The 26,057-nt window shown below is 46.8% G+C and overlaps 2 protein-coding genes across 8 annotated transcripts in view; one reads left to right on the top strand and one right to left on the bottom strand.

Moving 5' to 3' along the window:
* Nucleotides 1-630: 630 nt before the first annotated feature.
* Nucleotides 631-26,057, bottom strand: part of prkcab (protein kinase C, alpha, b) — a 48,927-nt gene continuing 23,500 nt past the window's right edge. The window contains exons 4-16 of one of the 3 annotated variants that reach the window (XM_061302313.1): nucleotides 14,771-14,882; nucleotides 13,252-13,380; nucleotides 7,187-7,343; nucleotides 6,955-7,089; nucleotides 6,619-6,712; nucleotides 5,012-5,326; nucleotides 4,464-4,555; nucleotides 4,304-4,366; nucleotides 3,466-3,604; nucleotides 3,168-3,248; nucleotides 2,695-2,802; nucleotides 2,457-2,597; nucleotides 631-2,374 (exon numbers count right to left, since the gene is read on the bottom strand). In XM_061302313.1, the coding sequence (XP_061158297.1) occupies nucleotides 2,210-2,374; nucleotides 2,457-2,597; nucleotides 2,695-2,802; nucleotides 3,168-3,248; nucleotides 3,466-3,604; nucleotides 4,304-4,366; nucleotides 4,464-4,555; nucleotides 5,012-5,326; nucleotides 6,619-6,712; nucleotides 6,955-7,089; nucleotides 7,187-7,343; nucleotides 13,252-13,380; nucleotides 14,771-14,882 (1,731 nt within the window). In that variant the 3' untranslated portion in view covers nucleotides 631-2,209. Of the gene's footprint in view, nucleotides 2,375-2,456; nucleotides 2,598-2,694; nucleotides 2,803-3,167; nucleotides 3,249-3,451; nucleotides 3,605-4,303; nucleotides 4,367-4,463; nucleotides 4,556-5,011; nucleotides 5,327-6,618; nucleotides 6,713-6,954; nucleotides 7,090-7,186; nucleotides 7,344-13,251; nucleotides 13,381-14,770; nucleotides 14,883-26,057 lie in introns of those variants that run through there. The other 2 variants (XM_061302314.1, XR_009718464.1) reach the window with 2 other exon arrangements.
* The window catches only part of cep112 (centrosomal protein 112), an 82,648-nt gene continuing 60,229 nt past the window's right edge, over nucleotides 3,639-26,057 (top strand). For 3 of the 5 annotated variants that reach the window (XM_061302305.1, XM_061302306.1, XM_061302302.1), the window contains exons 1-2: nucleotides 3,639-3,836; nucleotides 3,959-4,105. The gene's annotated coding sequence lies outside the window, so the exon portion shown is untranslated. The other 2 variants (XM_061302304.1, XM_061302303.1) reach the window with 2 other exon arrangements.

The following is a 26,057-nucleotide window of genomic DNA, read 5'->3' as shown; positions in this document are numbered from 1 at the left end:
TTTTTGCTTCATACTGTCCGCTGCCAACATTGTAAGGCACAGTCTCCCATCGTAGTCACACTGAAGTGGAGCGCTATGTACGCTTCGTCATATTTCCTTGTCTTAGCTTTCGTGTGACTCTCAATTCTTTTATCTCCGTCTCTCTCCGCCGTTCTTTTCAACCCTGTTAAATATTTTTTCATGGTGTCCCACTGCACTTTTTATCGCCTGCTCTGTGCTGTGTGCGTATGTTCCGTGCGCTCTACACTATAGAGCGAATACTCCTTTGCGCACACTCTTCCAGTGATACCGGCACCTACTGCAGTCGATGTCTAATTACCCTTTAATCTAGTACAGCCAAAAGAAAAGCATATTCCGTGGGGTCACACGCGGTATCGCGCCGCGCCCCTAGCGCGCCCCAGTATTTGAGAAGCACTGAACTACAAGAACAACCCTCGCTGACATAAGTAGGGAGAGGCCGCCTTCTAGGGCCTGTGTTGTCTAAACACAGTCTCGGAGAATCAGCTTCAAATGTTGTTGTATTTGATCACATTTTAACGTTGAGTTTTTACGAAAATAACGCTAACACCCTCAAGCCATTCAGGTTTTGTACAAACCCACCTTGAAAGAAGTCAGGCCCACACCGACAGCCACCGCTGCATATTTGTTATACTTTATTCATACACAGCAGTCGCCATAGAGCACAGGTGTCAAACTCAAGGCCCGGGGGCCAAATACGGCCCGCCACATCATTTTATGTGGCCCGCAAAGATAAATTGTGCATCAAATCCGTGTCATTACTAGAATTGCAAATTGTCTTCACTTTTAATATATATATTTTTTAAATATTTGACCAGTTTTTACTCGTCTGATTTGAAAACGAGTTATTTGTTAGTTTGTTTTGTAGCTTTTACTGTATATTATATGAGGTGCTCATACATTTATTTGGGTTGACAGTCATAATGGCCCTCCGAAAGAAGCTATGACTACAATGCGGCCCGCAAAAAAAATTAGTTTGACACCCCTGCCATAGAGCAAAGACGAGAAGAACACCAAGACGAGTCGGCAAGAAACAAACAAACAAACAATCATGGCCGTGCTTCCAACTCCGGCAAAACTTCGTCTGTAGCTCGGGAATGTCATTGTTTAAAATACACACGGAAGCTTCGAGTTGTTCCATTTTGACACATAGGCCTAAAAAAGAATATTCTCTGCCCATTTGACGAGCTCCTCCCATCCCGATTCTCAATGTGAGACACGTCAACGTTCTCCAATACTGAATGCGAGTGAATTAGGGTGAAATTTGGCAGCCGTTCAAGTCAGGTGCAATCCAAGAACTCCAGCCGACAGAATTGAGCGCAAGCGAGGCGACGCACTTTTGGCAACAGAAGCAATTCGATCCAAATGTGGAGTGATGGACAAACAAACAAGTGTGCACTGCGTCATGCAGAGGTTCTTGTTCATGCTTGGAACACGCCTCGCCTCACACACATGCACACGGCCCCAACCCACTCTCCAGTCCACATGTTGGCCCACGACACGAGCATATTTTCACAATGCTTGACTGCTGCTACTTGGACTGCCGAGTGTTTTGGGACTTGTAAAACGTTTGAGGAGCTCCACGATGGAGAGGAAACGTGACCGCAAAGCCAAATCTCACCTCGATGACTGCGAGGGGAAAGGCGAGGGGGCAGTCGGGGGTGTCCAAGCACATTCAGTTGTTGGTATAAAAGCTTTTTGTAGGCAAAAGTGTTGAATGGGGATGGCGCACGTACAACAAACACAGGCGGCTTCAAACATACGCCGTACGTTTTGTGGTGCTCAACTTTACACGTACGAGTTTGACAACGGGAAAGCTGGCGCAGAGTTGCCAGGTCGGCATGCAGCAGCTTAAGGAAAGAGCTTCTTGGAGCTGGATTGATCGACAGCGTCGCATAATGGGCCCAAAACCTGCCGGGCAGCCCATGCTCATTCCATTCAAAGTGCGACCCCTCATAATGTTTGGCCACTTGTACTTTGGCGCCAGTGTTCTTCTTTTGAAACCCCCAAAGTCGACACAGGTCAGTGGCGAAAGCACAAGGAGTGAGTCTGGGGGTGGGGGGCTTCACGGGGAGCTTGCTCCTCAGTCAAATCATGCAGAAGTGACAGCTAGCTGTCGGAACTTTAGAGGACAAGACAGGGGTGAAAGGGGCCGGCCGGCCCGTCCAAGGCGGTCCAGAGCGGCGCCGGCTCATACCACGCTGTGCAGTGACGGGTGGACAAACTGTGGGTTGATGTAGGAGAAGCCGGCAAACTCGCTCTGGTCGATGTTGGCAATCATCATCTGGTCGGGCGGCGTCAGCATGGGCTGCGTGCGCGTGAAGAACTTGTCAAAGTTCTCCGCTCCCTTGCCGCCCTACGAGCACATTCAAAAGGAAACACGCTGAGCGACTGCAGCCTGTTTTGCGATGTGGCGCTGGGAATCAATTCCACAATACCACTTTGGGCTTGAAGGGTGGCTGAATCTCCTTGTTGGCCAGTCGCACCCAGTCGATGCGGCGGAAGAAGGCCTGCTCCCGAATGTCCCGCTCGCCCTCGGGCCCGCAGCCCAGCCGCTTGGACGGGTGTTTAGTCATCAGCTGGCAAACACGCAGCAAGGACGACAAAATGCCACTTGACCACTTTTCATTCTTGCAACCCATATTGCATCATCATCATCATCATCATCGCACGTACCCCTTTGCAGATGGACACGGCTTCTTTGGACATGGACTTGGGGTAGGACACGTTGTGCTCCATGATGGACTGGAAGAGCTCATCCTCATCTTCGCCGTCGAACGGCGGCTGCGGCGGACAAACGCTCAATGTCAAGTCATTTTAAAGTGAGGAGGCGAGAGCCGCGCATCTTTCACAACTAGATTTGAATCGCAAAAGAACAATCAGTCCCCTTTGTTGGTGTTTCTGGCAACCCACACGGACTTCAGACTAGGACAACTCCTCAAATTGTGTTAGCACTAGCATTTATGCTAGCGTTCCTGTTTAGCGCTAGTGGGCTTCGTGACGTAGTTGAGAGGAAATATTAGTGATTTTTAAAGTGAGGCACCCGGGGCAAAGGGGGTGATTCTAATTGTTGGGAATTTTGGACCGCAGAGGCAAGTAGTCATAAAGGGACTGCATCTCATGTCGTCCATTGAAGTGTGGTTCTTTACCTGTCCTGCCAGCATCTCGTAGAGCAGAACTCCATATGCCCACCAGTCCACTGACTTGCTGTACGGCTGGTAGGCAATGATCTGAGGAAGAAAAGGAGAGGTAGGCTTAAAAATAACAACAGGCAGAGTCAGGGTCATCCCATCCAAGCCCAGCAAATTAACTACAGCCATCTATTCACAGAGGTGCCAACAAAGGCATTTTCCCCAGCGCCCCAATTTACATGTCAGTCCCACGCACGCACTCGCGTGCCAAAGAGTTGATGGCTTGGTGAGCGCTTCCTCACCATGCGCGCCTCACCTCTGGTGCAATATAGTCAGGCGTGCCACAGAAGGTGCGCGTGGACATGCCCTCGTACATGTTCTCCTTGCACATGCCAAAGTCGGCGATCTTGATGTGGCCCTCCGAGTCCAGCATGACGTTGTCAAGCTTCAGGTCTCTGGAGAAGAGAAGAGGGAGGGAGGGGCATGCAGTGACAGCCACACGCTGTTGAGCGTTTCTTTTCTCTTTTTACTCTTTCATTCGAGCCTGTAAGGACCTTCATACGTAGCTGGCCCTTGAGAACAGTAATGTTATTGTTTTTTTCTCTCTGGGGTGGAGTTCCCCAGTTCGGGCGCACAGTAGCGCACGTGTTCCCAAAAGCGCCAAGTCATGGTGTCAAGTGCGTCAAGGTAAGTTTTGCTTTGTTTCAAGTTGTGCTCATGCTGAATGAATCATGTTTTGAAGCGAGTGCAAATTGGTTTGATTACGAGCTCATAAAAGAACTCATTTTGATCGCCGTGAATGGGAACAGCTGATCAAGTTGGCGTCGCTGGATTTTCGTTTCCTATTCGAATCGACTGGACATGACTGGATGGGTCTTGTTTTGGATTCTGACGTGGAGTGCACAAACTAGCGGCTTCCCAAGCTGCTACGGATCACGAACACGTTTGGATGTCAGGTCGGTCTGCTTTTTGTGGAGCACTGAATGAATAGCCCATTCAACATTGTGTGTGCACTTTTATAGAAACAAATGCGATGCGTTGCTTCCAAATAGTATTTTCAAGCTGTTTAAAATGTTTAACTGAAAAGTCTTATGTGAGTTTGGTCATGCATGGTATGTATGTATTTTGATGCTGGGAGAGGAGATTCCGCCTACCTATAGATGATTCCTTTCCGGTGCAAGAAAAATAGCCCGACGGCGATCTCGGCTGCATAAAACCTGTTGGGAACAAAGCGGAGAATAAATATTGACTCAAGTCGTATTGCATCGCAGTCATGGATGGATGGAAAAAGACAAGGGAAAAAGAACAACATACACGGCCTGTGGCTCCTTGAACTTGCCCATCCGCTGAATATGATACATGAGGTCTCCTCCGTTGATGTACTCCATTACAAAGTAAAGGCGATCCTAAACACGAAGGAGACTACTGAGTGGCACGGTAGTTTTAACTAAGAGCAAACCAAACAAAACTTCTCTATCTATTTTATGGACCGCTTGTCCTCAGGGGAGTCGCAGGTACGCTGGAGCCTGTCCCAGCAGTCGTCAGGCAATAGGCAGGGGACACCCTGAACAGGTTGTCAGCCAATCGCAGAGCACACAGAGACAAACAACCATTCACACTCACACCTATGGGCAATTTGGAGTGCTCAATCGGCCTACCAGCCATGTTTTTGGGATGTTGGAGGACACCAAACAAAACAAAGGAATATTGTTGAGTTTGTCCTGCATCTCATTCCAAATCCTCCCAAAAATTATTAGGCAAACTGGAGTTGTAGCACAGTAGAAGAGCAAAGTGCAACTACGACACGCTTGCCTGCCATCTAGTGGTGATTGATGACATTACATGTGCGTGTTTGCACCCACCACGGTCTGGAAGCAGGAGTGGAGCTGCGTGAGGAAGGGCGGCTTGTCCCTCTGCGCCAGCACCCTCTTCTCCACCATGGTGCATTCCACATCATCGTCCTGAATGACCACGTCCTTCTTCAGGATCTTGATGGCGTACAGCTCCTCGGTAGACTTCATCTCGGCCAGCATCACCTTGCCGAAGCTGCCTTTGCCCAGCAGGGCCAGGAAGTTGAAGTCGCTTAGGCGCAGACGCTCGGCGTTGCCCGACGGGAAGCTGAAACGCCGGTGGTCCGAAGGCGTGATGACTTTCTTACCGTGGCCCATCTTGGCTTTCTGCAGCAATCAAAAGCGCTCGTGGATGACGACGCCTTTGGTCACCGACGTCCAAACAGGCCGCCTTTTCTGTGACCAAGGCGGCCGTCGCACAAAAAGTGAACAGCTGAGAGAATTGAGTAGGAAATTGTACCGGATGTGCGGCGGAACCGATGCTTTGGTGACTAAATCCTACTGAATTCTCAAGGGGGCGGGCGCAGCAAAGGTTAGAGTTCAAGAAGCTTCTTATTAGACAAAATGGTCGTCTTTTGCACAAAACAGTGTTTCTAGTATCAAGGACCCAACGGAAAGAAAATCATGCATACATAAAAATACATGAACATATCGCTGCAAGAGAAAGACAGTGAACTTATTGTTTCTAATGTCCTGACTTGATTCCGAAAGGCACAACTTTCTTCTTTTGAACGCAGAATTGACACAATTACAGATTAGATGTTTTTTCTTGACAGTGATGTGTCGAGCGTGTGGAGGAAGTGCTGGAAATTTGAAATTTGCAGATTCTTGTTTTTTTTGTGTGTGTTGTTTGAGCGTCGTCGTCCTTGTTTGTGGCCTTGGGCTAAGCGCACACAGAGTCGAGTCGAGCCAAGTCGCGTCGAATAGAGCCGAACCGAGTCGAACCGAGTCGAGTCGGTCTGTTGGGCGGGTGGGGGCAGCGTCGGTGACTCATATTCACTTGTGGACGCACAAACACAAACAATCCAGAGTAGAGCATTGAGAAATAGAGAAACACAGGCAGAGTGGCTACCTTCAGATTGTGGATATTTAACTGGCAGGCCTACGGGGGAGAAAAAACCCTCACTGGTTAGCTGTGGTTTTTTTGTTTGTTTGTTTTTTAGTTTCAGCATAGCGAGCAAAGCCTCGACAAGAACGCTGCTGTTGTCAGAGCATCGAAGGCACGGCTGCAAACGAACGCTGTCACATTTGACCGCGTCTGGGTAACCGGCGCTTGTTTCCACGGCAACCGCGCCACTTCCCGTAAAGGCGAAAGGCAGGTCGGCCGAAAAGAAAGAAAGCAGTGTGGCGAGATGGGCAATAGTTCCGCTATTTTTTTTCAATTGGCCACTATATCATTTGACCCAGATTACAAATTCTGCCTTTACAAAGATAATATTGATTACTGATGTGTACTGCGAGATGAGAACTTCATCAAACTCAAATGATAAAATTATACGTGACGAATTTTGCTTTGCGGTGAATCCATCTAATGTATGACTTTGACTTGTTGAACTCCAGAACAAATTTTTCATGTGGCTTGTGAATGTGCAAGTGAACCTCCTTGGGGCTCGCTTCACCTCAAACTTTTGTCGGAGCTCCAAATCCACCTCGTCCACCTCCGGGATGGGTACGTTGTAGTACTCGCCTTCCTCTTGGTTCAGCAACTTGTACCTTGGAGAGACGCGCACACATGACATTTGTTTTCATCCAAGGAGAACGGCTCCCTACAAATTCACTAAATTGCCTCTAAAGTCAAACAAACTATTGCAACCGCCCGATGTAACCCGTGTGGTAAACAATCGTCGTATGCTACGCGTCATGCTGCCCTGAATGACGGAAAGCACAGTTTCTAGACTTTGCCTCTGTCTGTCAAAATGCGGCAAATGCGAACGTTGCGCCGAAAGGCGACCGACCAGCCGCACGTGTGCGCTTTCATCAGCTCGGACACTCCGAACGACATGGAGCCCATGAAGTCGTTCTTGGTGGTCCGGTCCCAGTCCCACACCTCGATGGACAGTCGGCGGTCCTTGTCCGACACTTTCAGCTTACTGAGCATACACAAGGACAATTTTTGTTTTGCAGTTTGTATTCATATCGTCATAAAAAAAGAAAAACAGCAGTGTGGCGCATGAGCGCATCGCTCACAAGGTGAAGGACTCGTTCCAGCATGGGTTCAGGGATGAACGGATGGTCCTAGTCTTCTGTTTGGTTTCGTTCTTTGGATCGGGGATGAGCTTGAGTTTGACGTAAGGGTCCGATGAACCGTTGGGATCCATGGGGATCAGGTTCCTGGCTTCGCCCACTGGAGGAGGTAGGGAGGCAAGAAGAGATGAGAACAACTTGGTCACATGCTTGTTTCTTTCTCTCCCAAAAAGAGCAGTGTGTGTGTGTGTGTGTGTGTGTGTGTGTGTGTGTGTGTGTGTGTGTGTGTGCGTGTGTGCGCGTGTGTGTGTGCGGGTGTGTGCATGTGTGTGTAGGTGTGTGTGTGTGTGTGTGTGTGTGTGTGTGTGTGTGGAGAGGGGGTGTATTGACATCACCAATACTACTTGGCCATTTTGCGTCAGGCGAAGTCTGACATTTGCCGGTGCAAGAACTGACAAGTGGCAAAGAGAAGAAGTCTGTTACATAGCAACAACAATGGTGCGTGTGTGTGTGCGTGTTGCGCACGTGTGTGTGTGTTGGTGGTTGGGGGAGGGGACGAGAGCTTAGCACTTTCACCATGGTGACAGTATCTACAGCAGGCGTCTCAAACTCCAGTCCTCTGGGGCCGCATTCCTACATGTTTTCCAAGTTTCCCTCGTTAAACACACCTGATTCAAATGATCAGTTCATCCTCACGTTCTGCAGGAGTCTGATAATTGAATCAGGTGTGTTTAACGAGGAAAACTTGGAAAACATGTAGGAATGCGGCCCCCGAGGACTGGAGTTTGAGACCCTGATCTACAGTTAATGGCCAGACAGACTCTCCTGATCCTTTGATGTGACAAAAGCATCAACAAATGAAATCTTCCAGGAGGTCAAAAAAAGACACGTCATCGTAAAAGTGTCTTTAGTCTATCTATTGATTTTATACCAATTACTTTATTGAGCTTTCTTTATTGGAGGTTAGTTCACAAGCAACAAGAAAACATTGCTTTCATAGTTACGTTTTCCTTCATTTTTAACAGTGGATACTTAAATATTTCAATAAAAACAAATGAACTCATTAAGAAACAAGATTGCCGTCTGTAAGGAAAAATGCTATGCTTTGAATGAACTTCCCATGCAACGTCACTTTCTACCAACAGAGGGCAGTGGAGTGGCTGTATATGAAAAGCGTCAACGTCACCAATGTTTACCTTTTCCTCCAATGCGTGTGACTCAGCCTCAGCCGTTGAGTTTGATTCCTAATTGACCTCAAATTTCATAGAATCGCTGCCTCGTCCCCTCCGTCGCATCACTCCCATGACAGAAGTCAGTCGCACGCACCGAAAGACCCCAATGTCATTGACGTGCACACAAATCAAGTGCGAGGAGTACATAAGAAAGCTGAGCCCCCGCCATCGCGCACTTCCATGGCAACACCAAAGCAACTTTTCACATCCCAAATCAAGCAAACCAACGCGCACAAATGACAAGCGGAGGAAAACAAAAGCGTTAGAGCATTTCTTCACCAGCACACGAGTCACAGCAGCCCCCCTACACGCACACGTCCCCCTCCCCACTACTAGTGGCACTTTTGGCCAATTAGTACGACCTTGAGATGGATGTCAAGAATATTGAAGAAATGCTCAAGTGGCCGATACTAGAGAGCAGACAATTTATTTGCTCTGCTTGTCTTAACATCTCAGCACTTGTTACATCAGCAGTGAGGCAAAACTGTGCGCTACTTGACAACAAACAAAAAATTATCCCTTTTTTTGTTCTCTTCTCTCTAAGACCTAATATTGGCCGCTTGAACGGGCCTGGCCGAAAGACGTGTACCAGAGGCCCCGGTTCTTTGTCTTACAAATGATGACAAAGATATATCATCTGAGCAGCTTTCCGTAGACTTGTGCTGTCCGCATTGCTAACAAGCGCCACGCACAACAAAAGTGTGATGGAGGGAGAACCATCGCGACCGTCTGTTGTTGCTTAGGTACCACAAGAGCCACTTGCCGCGTGTTTCCTTGCGTGCTAGTGTGCCAACAGCGTGGAAGAATATGTCCGCATGTGCTCTTTAGGACTTCAGAAGTTCCCGATAAGAAAAAACGACGCATTTTCCTGCCCTTTAAAGCTAAAATATTTAGCGACTGTGCTCTTGCGTGTGAATGCCACTATGGCTTTCAAGATTTATTTAGATTTAATTACTACATTTATATAAATAAAGTTCTTACGGTGCTGAATTGTCACATGAAATGAATGTTATACTACTATCGAGGCTGTAGCTTGAATTTGTTTCAATAAAATCAATAAAAATTGATTGATAAACAAATGTTTGTTTTGTTTCCTGTTTGGTTCAATAGCAAAAAGATGTTGGAAGGGTTTGAATTTTCTGAGTTCTATTAATAGAACGTAGAAAATTAAAACCTGTCCAGCTGTTTTCTTTTTGTTGAACAAATCCTATTTCATATCCTTCTATGCACAAGATTTGTGCAAAAGATAAAATGACAGTTAAAATAGAAGTAGAGGGGGTGCCACATAGAAACCGTCACTGGAGGGTATGTACGTAAAACGTTTTTTGTTTTTTTTCCCCCAACAGCTGAGCCCAATCGTTGGTTGCCATCCAAAATAAAAACGGCCAAATGTGCTCCTGGTTTGGTCAGCTGCGTGCGGCGCAGCAGGAGCAGCTGCAGCAGCAGAATCAGCTGCAGCAGCAGCAGCAGCAGCAGCCCGCCGGCATCGTGGCACGAAAGGCTTTCAAATTCAAATGCATTGTTGCATAACAATGCCACGTGCCAATTAAGAATGTCTGATCAGTTGGGGGGGGGTTGAGGGCTGGGTGGCCGCATCCCTTCTGCAGTCCGAGCCAGCACGCTGCGATGCTGCCCATTCTCCTCATTTGCTACTTTCTCTTGCTTGCAGCAAATGTTCAACATGTTGGCTTTTTTTGTTGTCCAATCAGAGTTCGGCCTCTGTGTTGCCATGACAATCGAATTTTCCCCGGCCCCTCGCAATGCGGGCCAATGTAACTTCAATTGGATTGAGACGCTTTCTTTAACTAGTCCAGTGTCCCGTTTGTCCTCACCGTGCATTTTTGTGCACTTTTGATGGTTCCTGGAATTGTGTGCAGCATTTGCTTGACAAGCCCGAGAGCATCGACGGATTTTCCCCTGCCTGTGCTTCGAACCCGAGGCGAGCATGTCAGCCAGAGCAAGTCAACCTCTGTGTGTCTGAACCTCAGATGCCCTTTCAGTGGACGCATGTGTGTGTATGTGTGTGTGCGTGCGAGCGCACGTGCATGCGTGTGTGTGTTCAGGCCTTTTCTTGGCACTTCAAAGTAAGACATCTGCCGATGCCCTCGGGTTATTTGTCTCTTCTGCAAAGGAAAGATGACAAAAAAGAGGGGAGGAGGCTGCAGTAGGTGAGGGGGTAGACCTTAGCAACAATGACCAAAGGCGGGATGAGGAAGAAATGAGCAACACTGTCTATCGTCAAAAGTATTCATGAAAAGGCAAATAAAAAGCATTATTTCAAGTGAATCAAGGTCCAAGAAAAATTGTGCCTGGGCAGCGGAATGAAGCTGAGGGACAGGCAAAGTCTATGTGACAATTTGGAGAGTGAGTATGAGGGGGGAACCAGGAAGTGATGAGAGATTTGTCACTTTTGTTGACTGGCATGATTTCATCAAGTCAACACTGAACAGAAGCCCGCCACTTGTCTGCTGGAGGCAGAGGAGGGACAAAAAACAAACCAACAAAAACAAGAAGCTGTGTCTGCACTGCTCAAACTGAACACAAAACCAAGACAAGAAAAAACAGCATCCACTGCCTAGTTCAGACACTATTTGTTTTTTTACTTAAAGTTGCTAATGAGTTGCTTAACCTCCGTTCTCTGAATACTAACACCAACTGCATAAATCCGCAGGCTAACAATTAGCAGTGTTGTTAGCGACACAAACGGTGCTGCAACACATATAGACAGAGCACATAACTACTCTTCTCGACCGAGACTGCTGCTTCTGAACTTTTGCATACATGTTCTGCGATTATTCCGGCTAATACATCACGGACAGCAAAATGATGAGGCAACAATGTCCAAAGTAGACGACAGGCGCACGCACACACGCACAAATACACATCACACTTGTCACACGCTGATATATAAGCAATTACACTTTGATCAATGTGAATATGCATATTAGGTACGTAAAAACAGGACTGGGTCTTTTTCTGAATGGTGGTCACCTTCTCTTTACTCAACGTTAAGATCAGTTGAATTGGTCCCCTCTGATGGAGAGCCGCACTCACGCCTCTCTGCTTGAGCGAGACATGTGCGTGCGAGTGTAGCACAATGGTCACCACGGAAACGCTTCAACTGTAGTCTCTGGGAGAAAATCATGCCGGTGGGGGTGTTTTTTTTTGGGCCAGCTGAATGGAGTGATGCCATCTCAACTCAGTTCAACGGAGAACATTAGTTTGAGGAACAAACATCCCTTTACTGTAATTCTTTTGAAATTGCTTTCAATGTCAATTTTGCCTTGCGCCTCCGCTTTGAAGCACATATTGCAAGTGCAGCAGCTATCCGCTCATGTTGAGAGACTCCATCCATCCATCCATCCATCCATTTTATGTACCGCTTGTCCCCACAGGGCTCGCGGGCGTGCTGGAGCCTATCCCAGCAGTCTTCGGGCAATAGGCGGGGGACACCCTAACCTGGTTGCCCACACAGAGACGAACAATTTGGAGTGCTCAATCGGCCTACCAGGCATGTTTTTGGCATGTGGGAGGAAACCGGAGTGCCCGGAGAAAACCCATGCGGCCACGGGGAGAATATGCAAACTCCAAACAGGGAGGGCTGGTGGAATCGAACCCGCACCTTCCTAACTGTGAGGGGGACGTGCTAACCAGTGCGCCACTGAGCCACCCTTAAGAGACTCCGAGGGCTCTTAAATGTTTGCCAATGTTTGCCAACGTCTCCCGCTCGCAGCAGAGGAGCGGCTTCCATCCGCTGTCACTGGGGTTGCCACCTGCCAGACAAAAATCCTGTAAATTTTGACCATTGAATCGACCTTTTCGTTTGTAAGCGATGGCGCTCATTGCCGATCTAACCCAAGATGAAAATCACCCTTCTACGCTGCAATTGTATAGCTATAATTAGTAAAAAAGAAACTTACTAATTATTTATTTTGTTAATAGCAGGTCTTTATTATATATAGTTTATTTTCAACTTTTGTTTGTCGTGGACACCTGGGGGCAGTATTGAGGGAAAAAGGGGAGAAGAAATAATTAGGTTCGGTTTACTTATGTGGAATAAAAATAAGTAATGTAATTTTTCCACAGTCTGTAAGAATAACCAAATGTAGCAATGTAAAGCGTAATGTCAAACAGATTACCAGGTTGCTTAGACTAAGAGTGTGGTGAGTGCTTTGCTTGTGCTTGCCTGTGCCTCTGCTGCTTGCTGCTCTTGGCTGGGTTCGCTTATGATGTTTTTTTAGACTTGGCATGATCATCTAATGCAGTTTTACCTCAATATTTGAAGAGAATCTTCGCTGGGCACAGGGAACAGCTAGCATAAAATAGATTGCCTGGGTATGGTCTGAGCCAAATAGTGCATTTCTCTTGTTTTAACCAGTCATTGTTAAAACATGTCGAGCGTTTCTATTTTTTCTTTCCTGGCCTGTCCTCACCTCCTGTAGCACCCTCGTCATCCGTGTCTCCACCCATTTTTACAATAAAACTTCACTCTTTTTAGTCACTGGATCCTTTCCTTTCTCTCACTCTCTCTTTATACTACACACACTCCGTTTCCATCTCACCATTCCAAATGAGCCGCCACTGCCCGCAGCCCCACCAACACAAATGAGTATGCTATGTAATTTTTCTAGAGCCAACATGGCTGTGCACAAGTTTATGGACGTAGGCACACTGCAATTAAACTGCAATACACATTTTGCACAACATGTACAAAAATCCGGGACATCTCAATGTCCCATATTTTTTATCTCTGGGACAGACCATGAAATTCTGGGCCAATCAGGAAAACCCAGGACAGGTTGGCAACACTAGCCGTCACGTACCACAAGGACCCACCTGTGACGTGTAGCCTGTCGCCGCCGACTTCGATCTTGAGGAAGAGGCGACCCCGGCGCTCAGTGTGGTCGGTCCCGCACAGGCTCGGCACGTTGACCACGCACTGCTTGTGCACGTTCATGTCACAGGCTGGAGGGAGAGTAAGAGGTGTTAGCTTTTAAACAAAACCACCACGGCCTTCAATTTCACTGCTATGCCGACGACACACAACTATACCTTTCCACCACGACCATCACCACAGCCACCCACTCCACCCTCACCACCTGCCTCACAGACATAAAAACCTGGATGCAAAATAACTTTCTAAAACTCAACTGCAAAAAATCTGAAATAATCATCATTGGCCCCGACTCCCTCACTCGCTCCACTCAGGACTTTTCACTAAACATCGACGGCTCCCTTGTCACTACCTCCACCCACATCCGCAATCTAGGTGTAATTTTCGACCCTACCCTCTCATTCCTCCCCCACGTAAACCACATCACCAAAACTGCATTCTTCCACCTCAGAAACATTGCCCGTCTCCGGCCCTCCCTCACATCCTCTGCTGCCGAAACCCTCATCCACGCCTTCATCTCATCCCGACTAGACTACTGCAACAGCATCCTCTACGGCATCACGTCCAAAACCCTCAACAAACTGCAATATGTCCAGAACTCCGCTGCCCGCCTGCTCACCGGAACCCGCTCCAGAGAGCACATCACACCTGTCCTTCATGACCTCCACTGGCTGCCTGTCAAACATAGAATCACCTTTAAAATACTCCTCACCACCTACAAGGTACTCCATAACCTGGCTCCACCCTACCTCTCTGACCTCCTCCAGCCACACGTCCCATCCCGTTCCCTCAGGTCGAGTGATGCCGGCCTCCTGGAGGTCCCCAAGACCAGGCGCCGAACCTGGGGCGACAGGGCCTTCTCCGTGGCTGCCCCCTCTCTCTGGAACGCTCTCCCCAGGCACATCAAAGATGCCCCCTCCCTCCCTACCTTCAAAACCACCCTAAAAACCCACCTCTTCACATTAGCCTTTCCTAACTGACCCTGCCCTTGGTGTTTCTTTGTTCTTCTTATTTTCTTTTTTCTTTCTTTTCTTAGTTTTCTTTCCCAATAAAGTTGTTCTTTATCCTCCCTCCTCCCCCCCCCCCCCACACACACATGTAAAGCGACTTTGGGTATCTAGAAAAGCGCTATATAAAAAATCCCAGTTATTAAAAGTGATGCGGGGGAGGAAAATCGGGGACTGAGGGGAGGATCCATCCGTCTGTTCATTTGATATGCAGTGAACCAGGATATGCCCCAAAAGGGTACGCAAAGTTGTTGACTTCCCGTGGCCCTCCTTTGCTGTCATAAGAAACGTGGGTCGTACGTTGAAACACAGAGCAAAAGGCACCAGAGTGGAAACTGTGCCGTAAGGTCAGTTTGTGACTGCCCCATCTGCTCTGAGAGAGAAGTTATGCGGCCATGCGGCCGTGCGACCATGCGGCCGTGCGAGCATGCAGCCATGCGGACGCCATACTCACTGTCACATTTCATGCCCTGGTGGATGAGGCCGTAGAGCAGCGAGCCGCAGTGGTCGCAGAAGGTGGGGCTGCCGTAGGAGTGGATCTTGAACTTGTGCTTGCTTCGGGGATCCTGGAAACACCGCAGCGGGAAGCATACTTAGCATCTTAGCGCTAAGACCACCAGTCGTATCTTGAAGCACACAAATCATCCAAACGATATACAGCGCGTGACCAGCTTTTGTTCTTTCATTTGGTTTTGGCTGGGAACTTGCACGCAAGGAGCAAAACTGGGAATCAGATCCCGAGTCGTACAGGACCACAAATGGACCAGAGAAGATCCGAGCCTTCAAAAGCCCAAACCATCTGCGATGAGTCCAAACAATGATGAATTGGTTCTTTGCCATCCGCTGAAGCTCACCCCACTCACTGTTGCCACTCCCCCGTGACTTTTCTCCCCCTGTTCCCAAACGAAAGGACCCAGGGCCGTTTATTTTGCCCCACCCCAGACGGCGACAGTGGCAAAGTGGCACGCCGCCGCCAGGTGTGGCCGTGGATCCGCACTTCGGAGGTGTCACGGAGCGGATGGAGCAGGGCGACTAAATGCAGCTTGGACCAGGGTTTATTGAACGGAACTCAAAAGGCAAACTGACATGACTTAACAAGCAATAACTTGACTGACTGACAGGGACGTGAAACAGAAAGACAGCAGGACATGACGACAGCAAGACAGTACGACGACAACAACACAATGATCCGATCTTCATCTCCATCTTTCATCGCAACCCAATTGTCATCATCAAACGCAGCGAGGATGTGAAGCTTGTTTTACATTGCGATCTTTTCCGAGATCTTTCAGCATTCAGTCAAATTTGTATTATGGCCGAGTCCAGTTTGACGCGGCTTTGAAGCCCAACATTAAGCATCATTGATGCAACTTACTGTGTAGCTAAGAACCATAAATAGAGCACAAAATGGCTATGCGGTGAACATTTGCATTGAAGAATGTTGTCAAAGTTTTAAGGGGGCAAAATGCAGAGAAGCAGAACTTCAGTGGCCATCAGTCGTCCTCTCTGTTCCCCCGAGGTGCTTTGCCGCACGCAGTCCTCCTTTTACTCGTGCTTTTATTAACGCTTCCACTCCAGGAAACTTTCTTTTTACGTACCTGCACGTTAATCAGTGGGACATTGCCATGGAAACAGAGGAGAAAGGATCCCCAGGTGGATATTGCTCGCCATCTCTCCTCGTCCCGTGTCTCTCTCACACATGCCCGCATATGTTGACTTATAGCATGGCTAAATTTAGGGACAGCTCTTAGACTTGCAGTCTGGAACACATCCAAATTCATCTGGTTTGGACTTTGCTCAACAAGGTTTTCTCACAAGCACCGCTTTGACTTCTCATTCATTACAACCTCTCATCTACGGCTGTGAGCGGAGCGTTCCGAAAACATATCAAGCGCCAGCGACGGGAGAACACTGAAGCTTACTGTTCAGCAACGAAATGACACAACCTGAGAAGTCGAAACGTCTGTCGACATAGATTGCCTATGGGGGCGGGGGGTCACACGATAGACAACCTAGATTCGCATTTGAATTTGAACAAATATGATTAACTCCATGGAATTGTTGACAGAGCGACAACCTGGATAAACACAACTAACGTAAGAAAGCCGTTCATGTCATCTGAGAAGAGAGGATGTCGCTATGAAGCGACAATGACATCACCATCCATTATCATTATCTTTGCAATACACTCACACGATTGGATCGTAATCATCTTTTATCTCGGCTGAGGATGAACGCACAGAGCGCAGGGCTCTCGGGGGACGGAGACATCAATAAGGCAACAAAACCAGGGGATTGCGGTTTGTGCATGAAGCTTATGGCATACATAAGATAAAAAGAGTGTGAGCTCCTTTGCAGCTGGGGGATGTAATTAGACACGTGCTAATCCACAGTGGCCATCTGCAACAATAATGTGTTGGGATTTGATTATCTTGTGCAATGAGGGCAGAAGTAATGATCGTGCCTAGAAATGTCCACTCGAAATCATTTTTGAATAAATGCGTGGCATGCCATGTCTGCTTTTGTGAAGCCCAATTCATTTGATTCGATTCAATTTCAAAGTATGTACAGATTGAACAATGGGGGTCCCGGACTTGACCCCTGGGGAACACCACAGGCCAATAAGGCAATGTCAAAATGAAACTACAGACAATTACAAATGCTACGTGTCTTCAAGCTCTCTGTTCTTTTTGGGGAGATTGCGCAAGGCGAACAGCTGTTCTTTGTTGCCTTTGTCCGAAGCGGTGAAAGCACAGATTTGCTCCCAACCAACTAAGATACTGGTAGTTTATGCATCTCATCACTTTATCCGAGGCCCTCGCCTACTTGTTGACTGACATGCTTTTTCCTCCTATCTGTCAATTAATCGGAGACTTGTTACTCTACCGGCAAAAGATCAGCGAGCGACCCACAGTGGGTCGCTAATCCTCAAGGTGTTAGCGAGTGGTGAAGGTCGGATTATCTGTACGATCTCTACTCTTCCGATAAATTGAAGGGATGTGATGACATGAGACGATGAGATGACCTGTGACAGGACAATTCACTCAAGATAAATACACAGCTTTGCACTCCTGGTTTGTAACTCAATTTTGGTTGGCCTCGCCTTTATTTTGGGTATACAATTCCACCGTCTACCACAAAAATGGCAATTATTTCAGATCAGTCTAGTTTTTGCCTCGTTTTCAGTCAACGAATGTCAAATCTTTTTCATCCCGCTTGTTATCCTTTACAGAAGAAACGGCTGTAATTTCGCCTCCTAATGTTCATCTTTGGTTCTTGATGTATATGGCGAGATAATAAATTTGTTAGTCTGGCCCAAAAAACAGGAGCATGTCAGGCGACACCTGCAAAACACTCGTGCGTGAACATCCATAAATAAACTCCCCTGGGTGGGGCTGGGGGGGTTAATTTGGGTGACAGTCAGCGTGTGCAATGGTTGAGGACAGGGAGGGAAGCAGACAGCCCCTCGAGACCCGCCACGTCCAAGGCGGAGCTTTATCGGGGAGACGACGGCAGACAGAAGAGCTCAGCATGACACCTGGGCCTGCCGCGTCGTGGGCAAAATTGATTGCCGTGTTTTGTCTGTACAACGTGACTTGGAGCACTTGTTAAAAGGCCCGCGATGAGCCGCAGTGGGGTTGAAAAATTTTGAGCTGTGAACGGACGCAACAGAAGCTTGTTTAGGATGAGAAAAACAGCAGGGCCAGATTAAAAGGTGGGGGCAGGCCATGCATTTGCTTCCGCGGCCTTCAGCCGACGTTTAGCAGATTTAATCTACCTCTCTAAAGCATCAACACAAAACTAATACGCAACATAACGGCACAAAACTGTGCCGTTTTCATCTTATTGAACATCCGATGTGCATACAATCCCTCTGGCTCATCAGAGCTGCAGTTGATTTCGAGTCTTACTGGTTTTTGCATTGCTGCAGAGGTTTTGCTCCAACTGACAATAAGAGGATTGAAAATGGCCCTGGGAGGACAAATTTCTCAATTCTAATTCACATTGGCCAGTGCTACTGATTCTCAAGGCCCAGAGTAGATTAAATTGTCATAGCAACACAGGGCGATTTAGGCTGTGAGAGAGAGGTTGATTATTCGCGACGCAACTATGTCGCCGATTTTTGAAACAGTAGATATTTTGTTGTTGTTTTTTTTACTGTAAACCGGCAAATACGGTAGACTTGCGTGTGTTCAGTGTCGTACCGCAGCATTAAGATCTACTAGAAGAGATGCAATGCAAGTCAGAGCAAGAAAAAGAGGCAGAGAATATTTGTGGCCAAAACAAGATGGCGTGGATGGTGCTCAAGGGAAAGTGCTCGAGGGAAAACATCATTTTTAGATCTCAATTCAGGTAAAAAACAAGAAAGCCATGGCTGCTCTGCGGGCGCCCCACCCGCCCCCTACTGATGTCCCCTGTGGTCTCTCCCTGGCAGTGACATTAAACAGTGAGCTGCTTGTGCCTCCGCCTCCAGACGCTGGAATAGGTCAGCTCCCTGGTTGTGGTCTCACGCACGCACTCATGCACGCACTGTTTACCTATTTGGTAGCAAGACCATACATTTCTATACAAACTGTAGGTACGCTAGCTCCATAAACTATTCATTAAATTACATCCAACCATTTCTATTGCATGACTTGATTGGGCTTTAAGACACTTAAAGAACAGGAGAATTTGAGACATTTCAAAGCAAAGTCATTGGCTTGTCATTTGAAAAACATTGCTGAGGCACTTTGAAGTCAAGGTCCAGGATTTGTAGTTTCCATCCAAAGGATGGGTGGCCTTTTCTGCCGATTCCAGTGTGCAAGTCAACCACACAAATAAAGAAGTAAGCAAGCAAGCAAGCAAGCAAGCCACGGAGCAACACTCGTATCGCGCCACGCAGCAGCTAACGCTCGCCACGCAGCAGCTTTCAAGAGCCAAAGAAACGAACGTGGAGAAGGATTAACAAAACCAAGGATCTCAAGAGTGAAAGGAAAATTTGGGATCCGGAGTTTCATCTCAAAGAGGACACTACAGGACTGAACAGCAGCCTATCCATCCTTGTGCCTAATCACCGCAGCGAGTCCACTTGTTGGACCCGGGTGGGTAAGTGTTGTGATCATCTGCCTGAAGTGTTCCTGATGATCACCATTTTTACCTAACCTAAACCATATCAACACAGTGGCTACAGGTGGAGCCCCTGTGTGTAAGTACCTGAATACGCTAAGCTAAAGGAGTCACCATCTGCAACTGGTTGTTAGTGCCAGGCACTCTTAGCCCTGTACTGCTGCTATTTCTTGTACTTTACAGGCACGCAGCTAACGCTCGCCACGCAGCTAACGCTCGCCACGCAGCTAACGCTCGCCACGCAGCTAATGCTCGCCACGCAGCAGCATTCAAGAGCCAAAGAAACGAACGTAGAGAGGAATTAACAAAACCAAGGATCTCAAGAGTGAAAGGAAAATACGCTTGGGGCAGTATTTTCCACCTAGCTTGGACGCGCTGCCATCACGGCGCCTCTGAGCCAGTGTTGACACTCTGTTGGACACTCTTTTTACCACCTTTTTACCATGCCGACGAAAGTGGGAAAAGAGCTTAAGGAAGCGCTCGATTTTCTGACTGCGGAGATGGAGGCCGTCAGACTGGAGCAGAAAACAATTCTCAACTTAATTGAAGAAGTTAGAACGCTACGACTACAACTCAATGAGAAGGAGAAAACAATTGCACATTTGGAATATCGAGTGTCGGCCCTCGAGCTGTACACAAGAATGAATGACATAATTGTGACTGGACTTGCGATTAAACCCCGGTCATTTGCCCGGGCGGTGGCGGGTTTTGATGAGACCAACCAGGCCAACTCAACCGGCGCGGAACCACAGGTGACAGCCTTTTTCCTATCCAAGGGCATAGAACTGGACGGGCATAGCATAGAGGCCTGTCACCCACTAGGACCTATAGGAGAATAGGACCGGGCGTGCGTAAAAGCCATGTCCGAGCCCCATCCACCGTCCCCGGACAGCCACCCGGCCGAGCACCGGCCCCCAGCTTCCATCCACGGAGGTGGAAGAGAGCTCCGTAGAGTAGGACCGGGTGCGCGTAAAAGCCATGTCCGAGCCCCATCCACCGTCCCCGGGCAGCCACCTGGCCGAGTGCCGGCCCCCGACTTCCATCCACGGAGGTGAAAGAGAACTCCGTAGAGTAGGACCAGGCGTGCATAAAAGCCATAATAGTTTTTCAAACCTTCTGTGTCACTCCAAATCCTTAAATCCTTTAAACTCTTCGTCCTCCGTATCACTTACAAACAAAGCCGCTAATGATGCCGGTAGTACGTGGGGCCCTTCGTCATCTTCGTCATCCCGTGATCGAATCTTTGTCCTTTATGTAAACAACCGCCGCGCCGCTGACGTCACTTGAAATTCAAATTACAGTAATCCCTTGCTACATCGCGGTTTCACCTTTTTTTTTTAATTTTTGAAAATTTATGAAAAAATTCACATATGAATCGCTCCTCAGTATAAGTCGCCCCCCCACCCAAACTATGGAAAAAAACGTGATTTATAGTCCAAAGAATACGGTAGTTGAACTCACTGAACATAACATGCATGGATTTGAATATAACATTGATCCTGATAGCAACTTCTTTAAGAATGTAAACAGCAATTGTGGTTATTATACAGATGACCAATTTAATGCCAAAATCAATGTAAATCAAGGACTGTCAATTATCCATTTTAATAGCAGAAGCCTTTACGCCAATTTTCAACATATTAAGGAGTACTTATATCATTTTAAGAAGCAATTCAATATTGTAGCTATTTCTGAGACTTGGATTAACTCCAAGAAGGGTGCAGATTTTGAGTTAAAAGGTTATGAACTCAAGTACAAGAGTAGGATGGATAAAAAGGGAGGGGGAGTGGCCTTGTTTGTAGACCAGAATCTCAACTTCAAGGATATCGAAAATATGACTAACTATTGCTGATGTAATGGAATGTATTACCATAGAAATCAACATGGGAAAAAAAAAATGTAATTGTTAGTTGTGTTCATCGAGCTCCTGGCTCCAGCATTGACATTTTTAAGGAGATTATGGAGGGATTATTTGCCAATACAAATCAGAAGATGAACTTCATCTGCGGTGATCTCAATATAGCAGACTGACGAGTTCTATGATACATTGTTTAGTATGTGTCTCTTTCCCATGATCACCAAGGCAAGCAGAGTAACATCACATTGTGCCACTCTCATTGATAACATATTCACAAATAACTTGGAAAACAATATCATTAGTGGGTTATTGCTGAATGACATAAGTGACCATTTGCCTGTTTTTGTGGTTTATGACTGTGATTGTAATAGTGTAAAGGATGGAAGTAACGTTTACAGGAGGGTGAGAACATCAGAATCCCTGAGTGCTTTCAGAGCAGATCTATTGACGGAAGATTGGAGGCTCAAGAAACCCTTGCAGGTGTTTCGAGTTAATAAGACGATTTAAGTGTGTCACGTCTTCTCGCCAGTTTTGCTATGTGTCTAGGTTGCCATAGTTTCTGTTCGCGTCGCCCCTCCCCTCCTGTGTCACCTCAATCAATGTAACCGCGGTCACCTGCCTCGTGTTTCATGTTTTGTATTTAAGTCCTGTCAGCTCATCACTCTCCGTCGAATCATTGTGTTGTTGTTGTCGTCGTCATGTCCTGCTGTCGTCATGTCCTGCTGTCGTCATGTCCTGCTGTCGTCATGTCCTGCTGTCGTCATGTCCTGCTGTCGTCATGTCCTGCTGTCGTCATGTCCTGCTGTCGTCATGTCCTGCTGTCGTCATGTCCTGCTGTCGTCATGTCCTGCTGTCGTCATGTCCTGCTGTCGTCATGTCATGTCCTGCTGTCGTCATGTCATGTCCTGCTGTCGTCATGTCATGTCCTGCTGTCGTCATGTCATGTCCTGCTGTCGTCATGTCATGTCCTGCTGTCGTCATGTCATGTCCTGCTGTCGTCATGTCCTGCTGTCGTCATGTCCTGCTGTCGTCATGTCCTGCTGTCGTCATGTCCTGCTGTCGTCATGTCCTGCTGTCGTCATGTCCTGCTGTCGTCATGTCCTGCTGTCGTCATGTTTCACATCCCGGTCAGTCAGTCAAGTTATTGTTTGTTAAATCATGTCAGTTTGCCTTTTGAGTTCCCTTCTATAAACCCTGGTCCAAGCTGCAATTGGTTGCCCTGCTCCATTCCGATCCGTGACAAAGTGATTACCGTAATTTCCGGACTATAAGGCGCACCGGACTATAAGGCGCACCTTCAACGAATGGCCCATTTTAAAACTTAATCCTTATATACGGCGCACCGGACTATAAGGCGCACCATTAATGCATCGTCATATTTTTAATCCAAATCAAATCATTCTCCATTTTATCTTTTTTATTTCAACTTCAGATGCAACAAATGACTTTATAATCACAAAATAATTATCCATAGTCTTTTTGATTCATGATTCATAGTCTTCAGCAGGCCACTTATGCTTGATTTCATGACACAATGCTTTGGGCCAGTTTGAATTTAGGAATTTAGTCCATATATAAGGCGCACTGGACTATAAAGCGCACTGTCAGCTTTTGAGAAGATTTTAGGGTTTTAGGTGTGCCTTATAGTCCGGAAAATACGGTAGTTGAATACTCTACTACCGTAATTTTCGGACTATAAGTCGCGTTTTTTTCATAATTTGGGTCGGGGGGCGACTTATAATAAGGAGCGACTTATATATGTTTCTTTTCAAAAATTTTCCCCCCCAAAAAAGTGAAACTGCGAGAAACGAACCGCGATGTAGCAAGGGATTACTGTAATTTGAATTTCAAGTGACATCAGCGGCGCGACGCGACGCGGCGTGGCGCGGCGCGACGCGGCGTGGCGCGGCGGTTGTTTACATAAAGGACAAAGATTGATCACGGGATGACGAAGATGACAAAGGGCCCCACGTACTACCAGCATCATTAGCGGCTTTGTTTCTAAGTGTCACAGCGGACGAAGAGTTTGAAGGATTTAAGGATTTGGAGTGACACAGAAGGTTTGAAGTACTATTAGAGATGCACCGATCCGATATCTGGATCGGATATCGGCCCCGATATCAACAAAATAGATGGATCGGGTATCGGAAAATACAGCCGATCTGTGAGCCGATACTTTCCTTAATCTATTGGGACGCGGGCTACGTCATACGTCAGCAGCACGTGTGCCGCATGCCACGAGAGTTTTCTAAACAAACGCAAACATGGAGCGAACGTTCGCTTCTCTTCCCCGGGTTGCTAAGCGGACGTCAAACCCTGCGCGTTCGCTTCTCTTCGGGTTGCTAATGGGACGTCAAAGGCTGCGCGTTCGCTTCTCTCCCGAATGGGGGGGGGGGGGGGGGGCGGAGGCTAATCGGATGTCAAACGCTGCGTGTTCGCTTCTCTTCCGGGGGGGGTGTTAATGGGACGTCAAACGCTTTGTGTGGCGGGCTCCATCTAGTGTGGAAACTGAGAAGCTGAGCTCAAGCTTCTTGTGCGGGCCATATACAATTATGTTTTCAGAATTTGCTGCGGGCCAATAAAAACTGGACCGTTAGTTTGGACACCCCTAATTTAGAGCAAAGAACTGTGTAGTCTGCCTGATGCCATTGCCTTTGGTCTTTTCTGTTCCACATGTAGAGTTATGTAGCTTGTTAAGTCAACCATAATATCGGATCGGTATCGGGTATCGACCGATACGCAAAGCCACGGCATCGGTATCGGTATCGGAACTGAAAAAGTCGGATCGGTGCATCTCTAAGTACTATTATGGCTTTTACCCACGCCCGGTTCTACTCTAAGGAGCTCTCTTTCACCTCCGTGAATTGAAGTCGGGGGCCGGCGCGGCCGGGTGGCTGTCCAGGGACGGTGGATGGGGCTCGGACATGGCTTTTACGCATGCCCGGTCCTACTCTAGGGAGCTCTCTTCCACCTCCGTGGATGGAAGTCGAGGGCCGGCGCTGGGCCGGGTGGCTGTCCGGGGACGGTGGATAGGGCTCAGTCATGGCTTTTACGCACGCCCGGTCCAATTCTACGGATCTCTTTTCCACTTCCGTGGCTGGAAGTCCACGCCGCCACACGCCTGGAAGTTTGTTTTGTTAAATAAAGAGCCGTTTACCAAACCCACGTCTTTCCTTGTACTTTGTTAAGGCTTCAATATAGTTATATACTAGGGGTGTAAATCGCGGGTTTTGTCACGATACGATATAATATCGATACTACGAACTACGATACGATATTTGCCGATATCTTAAAGCCTGCTGCGATTCATTCACGATATATCGCGATATAGTGCTCTACGATCGTTTTTTTTTTTTTTTTTTTTTTTTTTTAACAAAAAATATAGAACAATATCCTGATTTATAACAATTCATACGCAAAATCAACAAGGTACTGCAAACTCTTTAAAAGTGCTTATTTTAACACTGAACTTTGATGTCGTGTTTTTTCTTTAAATGTGCGGCGAGATTTGTGCTCCCTGAATATTTGAGAACCGCATGGCAGGATTTACAAACTGCACGTGTCTTGTCCGTTGAGCCATCTTTTCTTTGGAATCCAAAGTGCTTCCAAACGAATGACTTGAAGCCTAAAGGGGAGCAAATTTCCTCGTTTTTTTAGAAAGTAGCCATAGCACCAGCCCAGGAGCCGCGTACTAGTTGTCGACTCCCCTTTCACATGCCTGCTCTGCTCACAATACAACAACGCCGGGCGCACTGCTCCCGGAAAGAGGAAGCAAGCAACAATGAACTGGATTTCAAAATAAAGTCGCGTCTAATGTCCGAGGTCAAACACGGTGATATAAATCGATGTTTACGTTTAGCATCGATGCCAATAAATCGTAGATGGATTTAATGATTTAGAGTGCACAGATGGTTTGACAATATTATTGCTTATATAATAGTTATTTGATTTCTAATTTATATATCGTTATATGGGCCTGTGGAATATTTTGAAGTACAAGCGCTGTCAGCTGCCCGCACACATTGTTGACAAAGGACGATCGATGGATTTAATGAATTAGAGTGACACAGATGGTTTTATAAACGTATTATTTATGCAATAGTTTTTTTTAAATAACTCTGAATGTTACATCAGGGCCGCTCTCAGCTCTTCGTTTGTGTTTATGTCACGTTAGCATACCTATCGTTTAGCCTGTTGTTGCTTGTTCATGACTGTTCTTGGTGTTGGATTTTGTCGAATAAATTGCCCCCCAAAATGCGACTTATACTCCGAAGCGACTTATACACGTTTTTTTTTCACTTTTTTGGGCATTTTATGGCTGATGCGACTTGTACTCCGGAGCGACTTATAGTCCAGAAATTACGGTAGTTTGCTTTTTCATGATATTCTAATATTTTCAGATAGGATATTTGACTTTTCTTAAGATGTATGCCATAATCAGTAATATTAAAATAATAAAAGGCTTGCAATATTTCAGTTAATTTGTAATGAATCCAGAAAGTATGACATTTTTGTTTTTTTAATTGCATTACAGAAAATAAAGAACTTTATCACAATATTCTAATCTAAGACAGTCCAGTACAGAGTCCCCATGGATCACAAAAGGTCTACAAAATGCCAGTAAAAAGAGAAATTCTATGTATTGAGAATTTATAAAGCATAGAACCAGAGACAGAAATTAAGTACAAAAGATATAAAAATAAAGTGACGCAAATTATGAGGAGGTGCAAGAAGGATTACTACAGCAAGTTAACAGAAAAAAAATAGAAACAAT

Source organism: Syngnathus typhle, linkage group LG17, assembly GCF_033458585.1.
Source record: "Syngnathus typhle isolate RoL2023-S1 ecotype Sweden linkage group LG17, RoL_Styp_1.0, whole genome shotgun sequence".
In the NCBI taxonomy this organism is placed as follows: domain Eukaryota; kingdom Metazoa; phylum Chordata; class Actinopteri; order Syngnathiformes; family Syngnathidae; genus Syngnathus; species Syngnathus typhle.
This window is presented reverse-complemented; position numbering and strand designations above follow the sequence as displayed.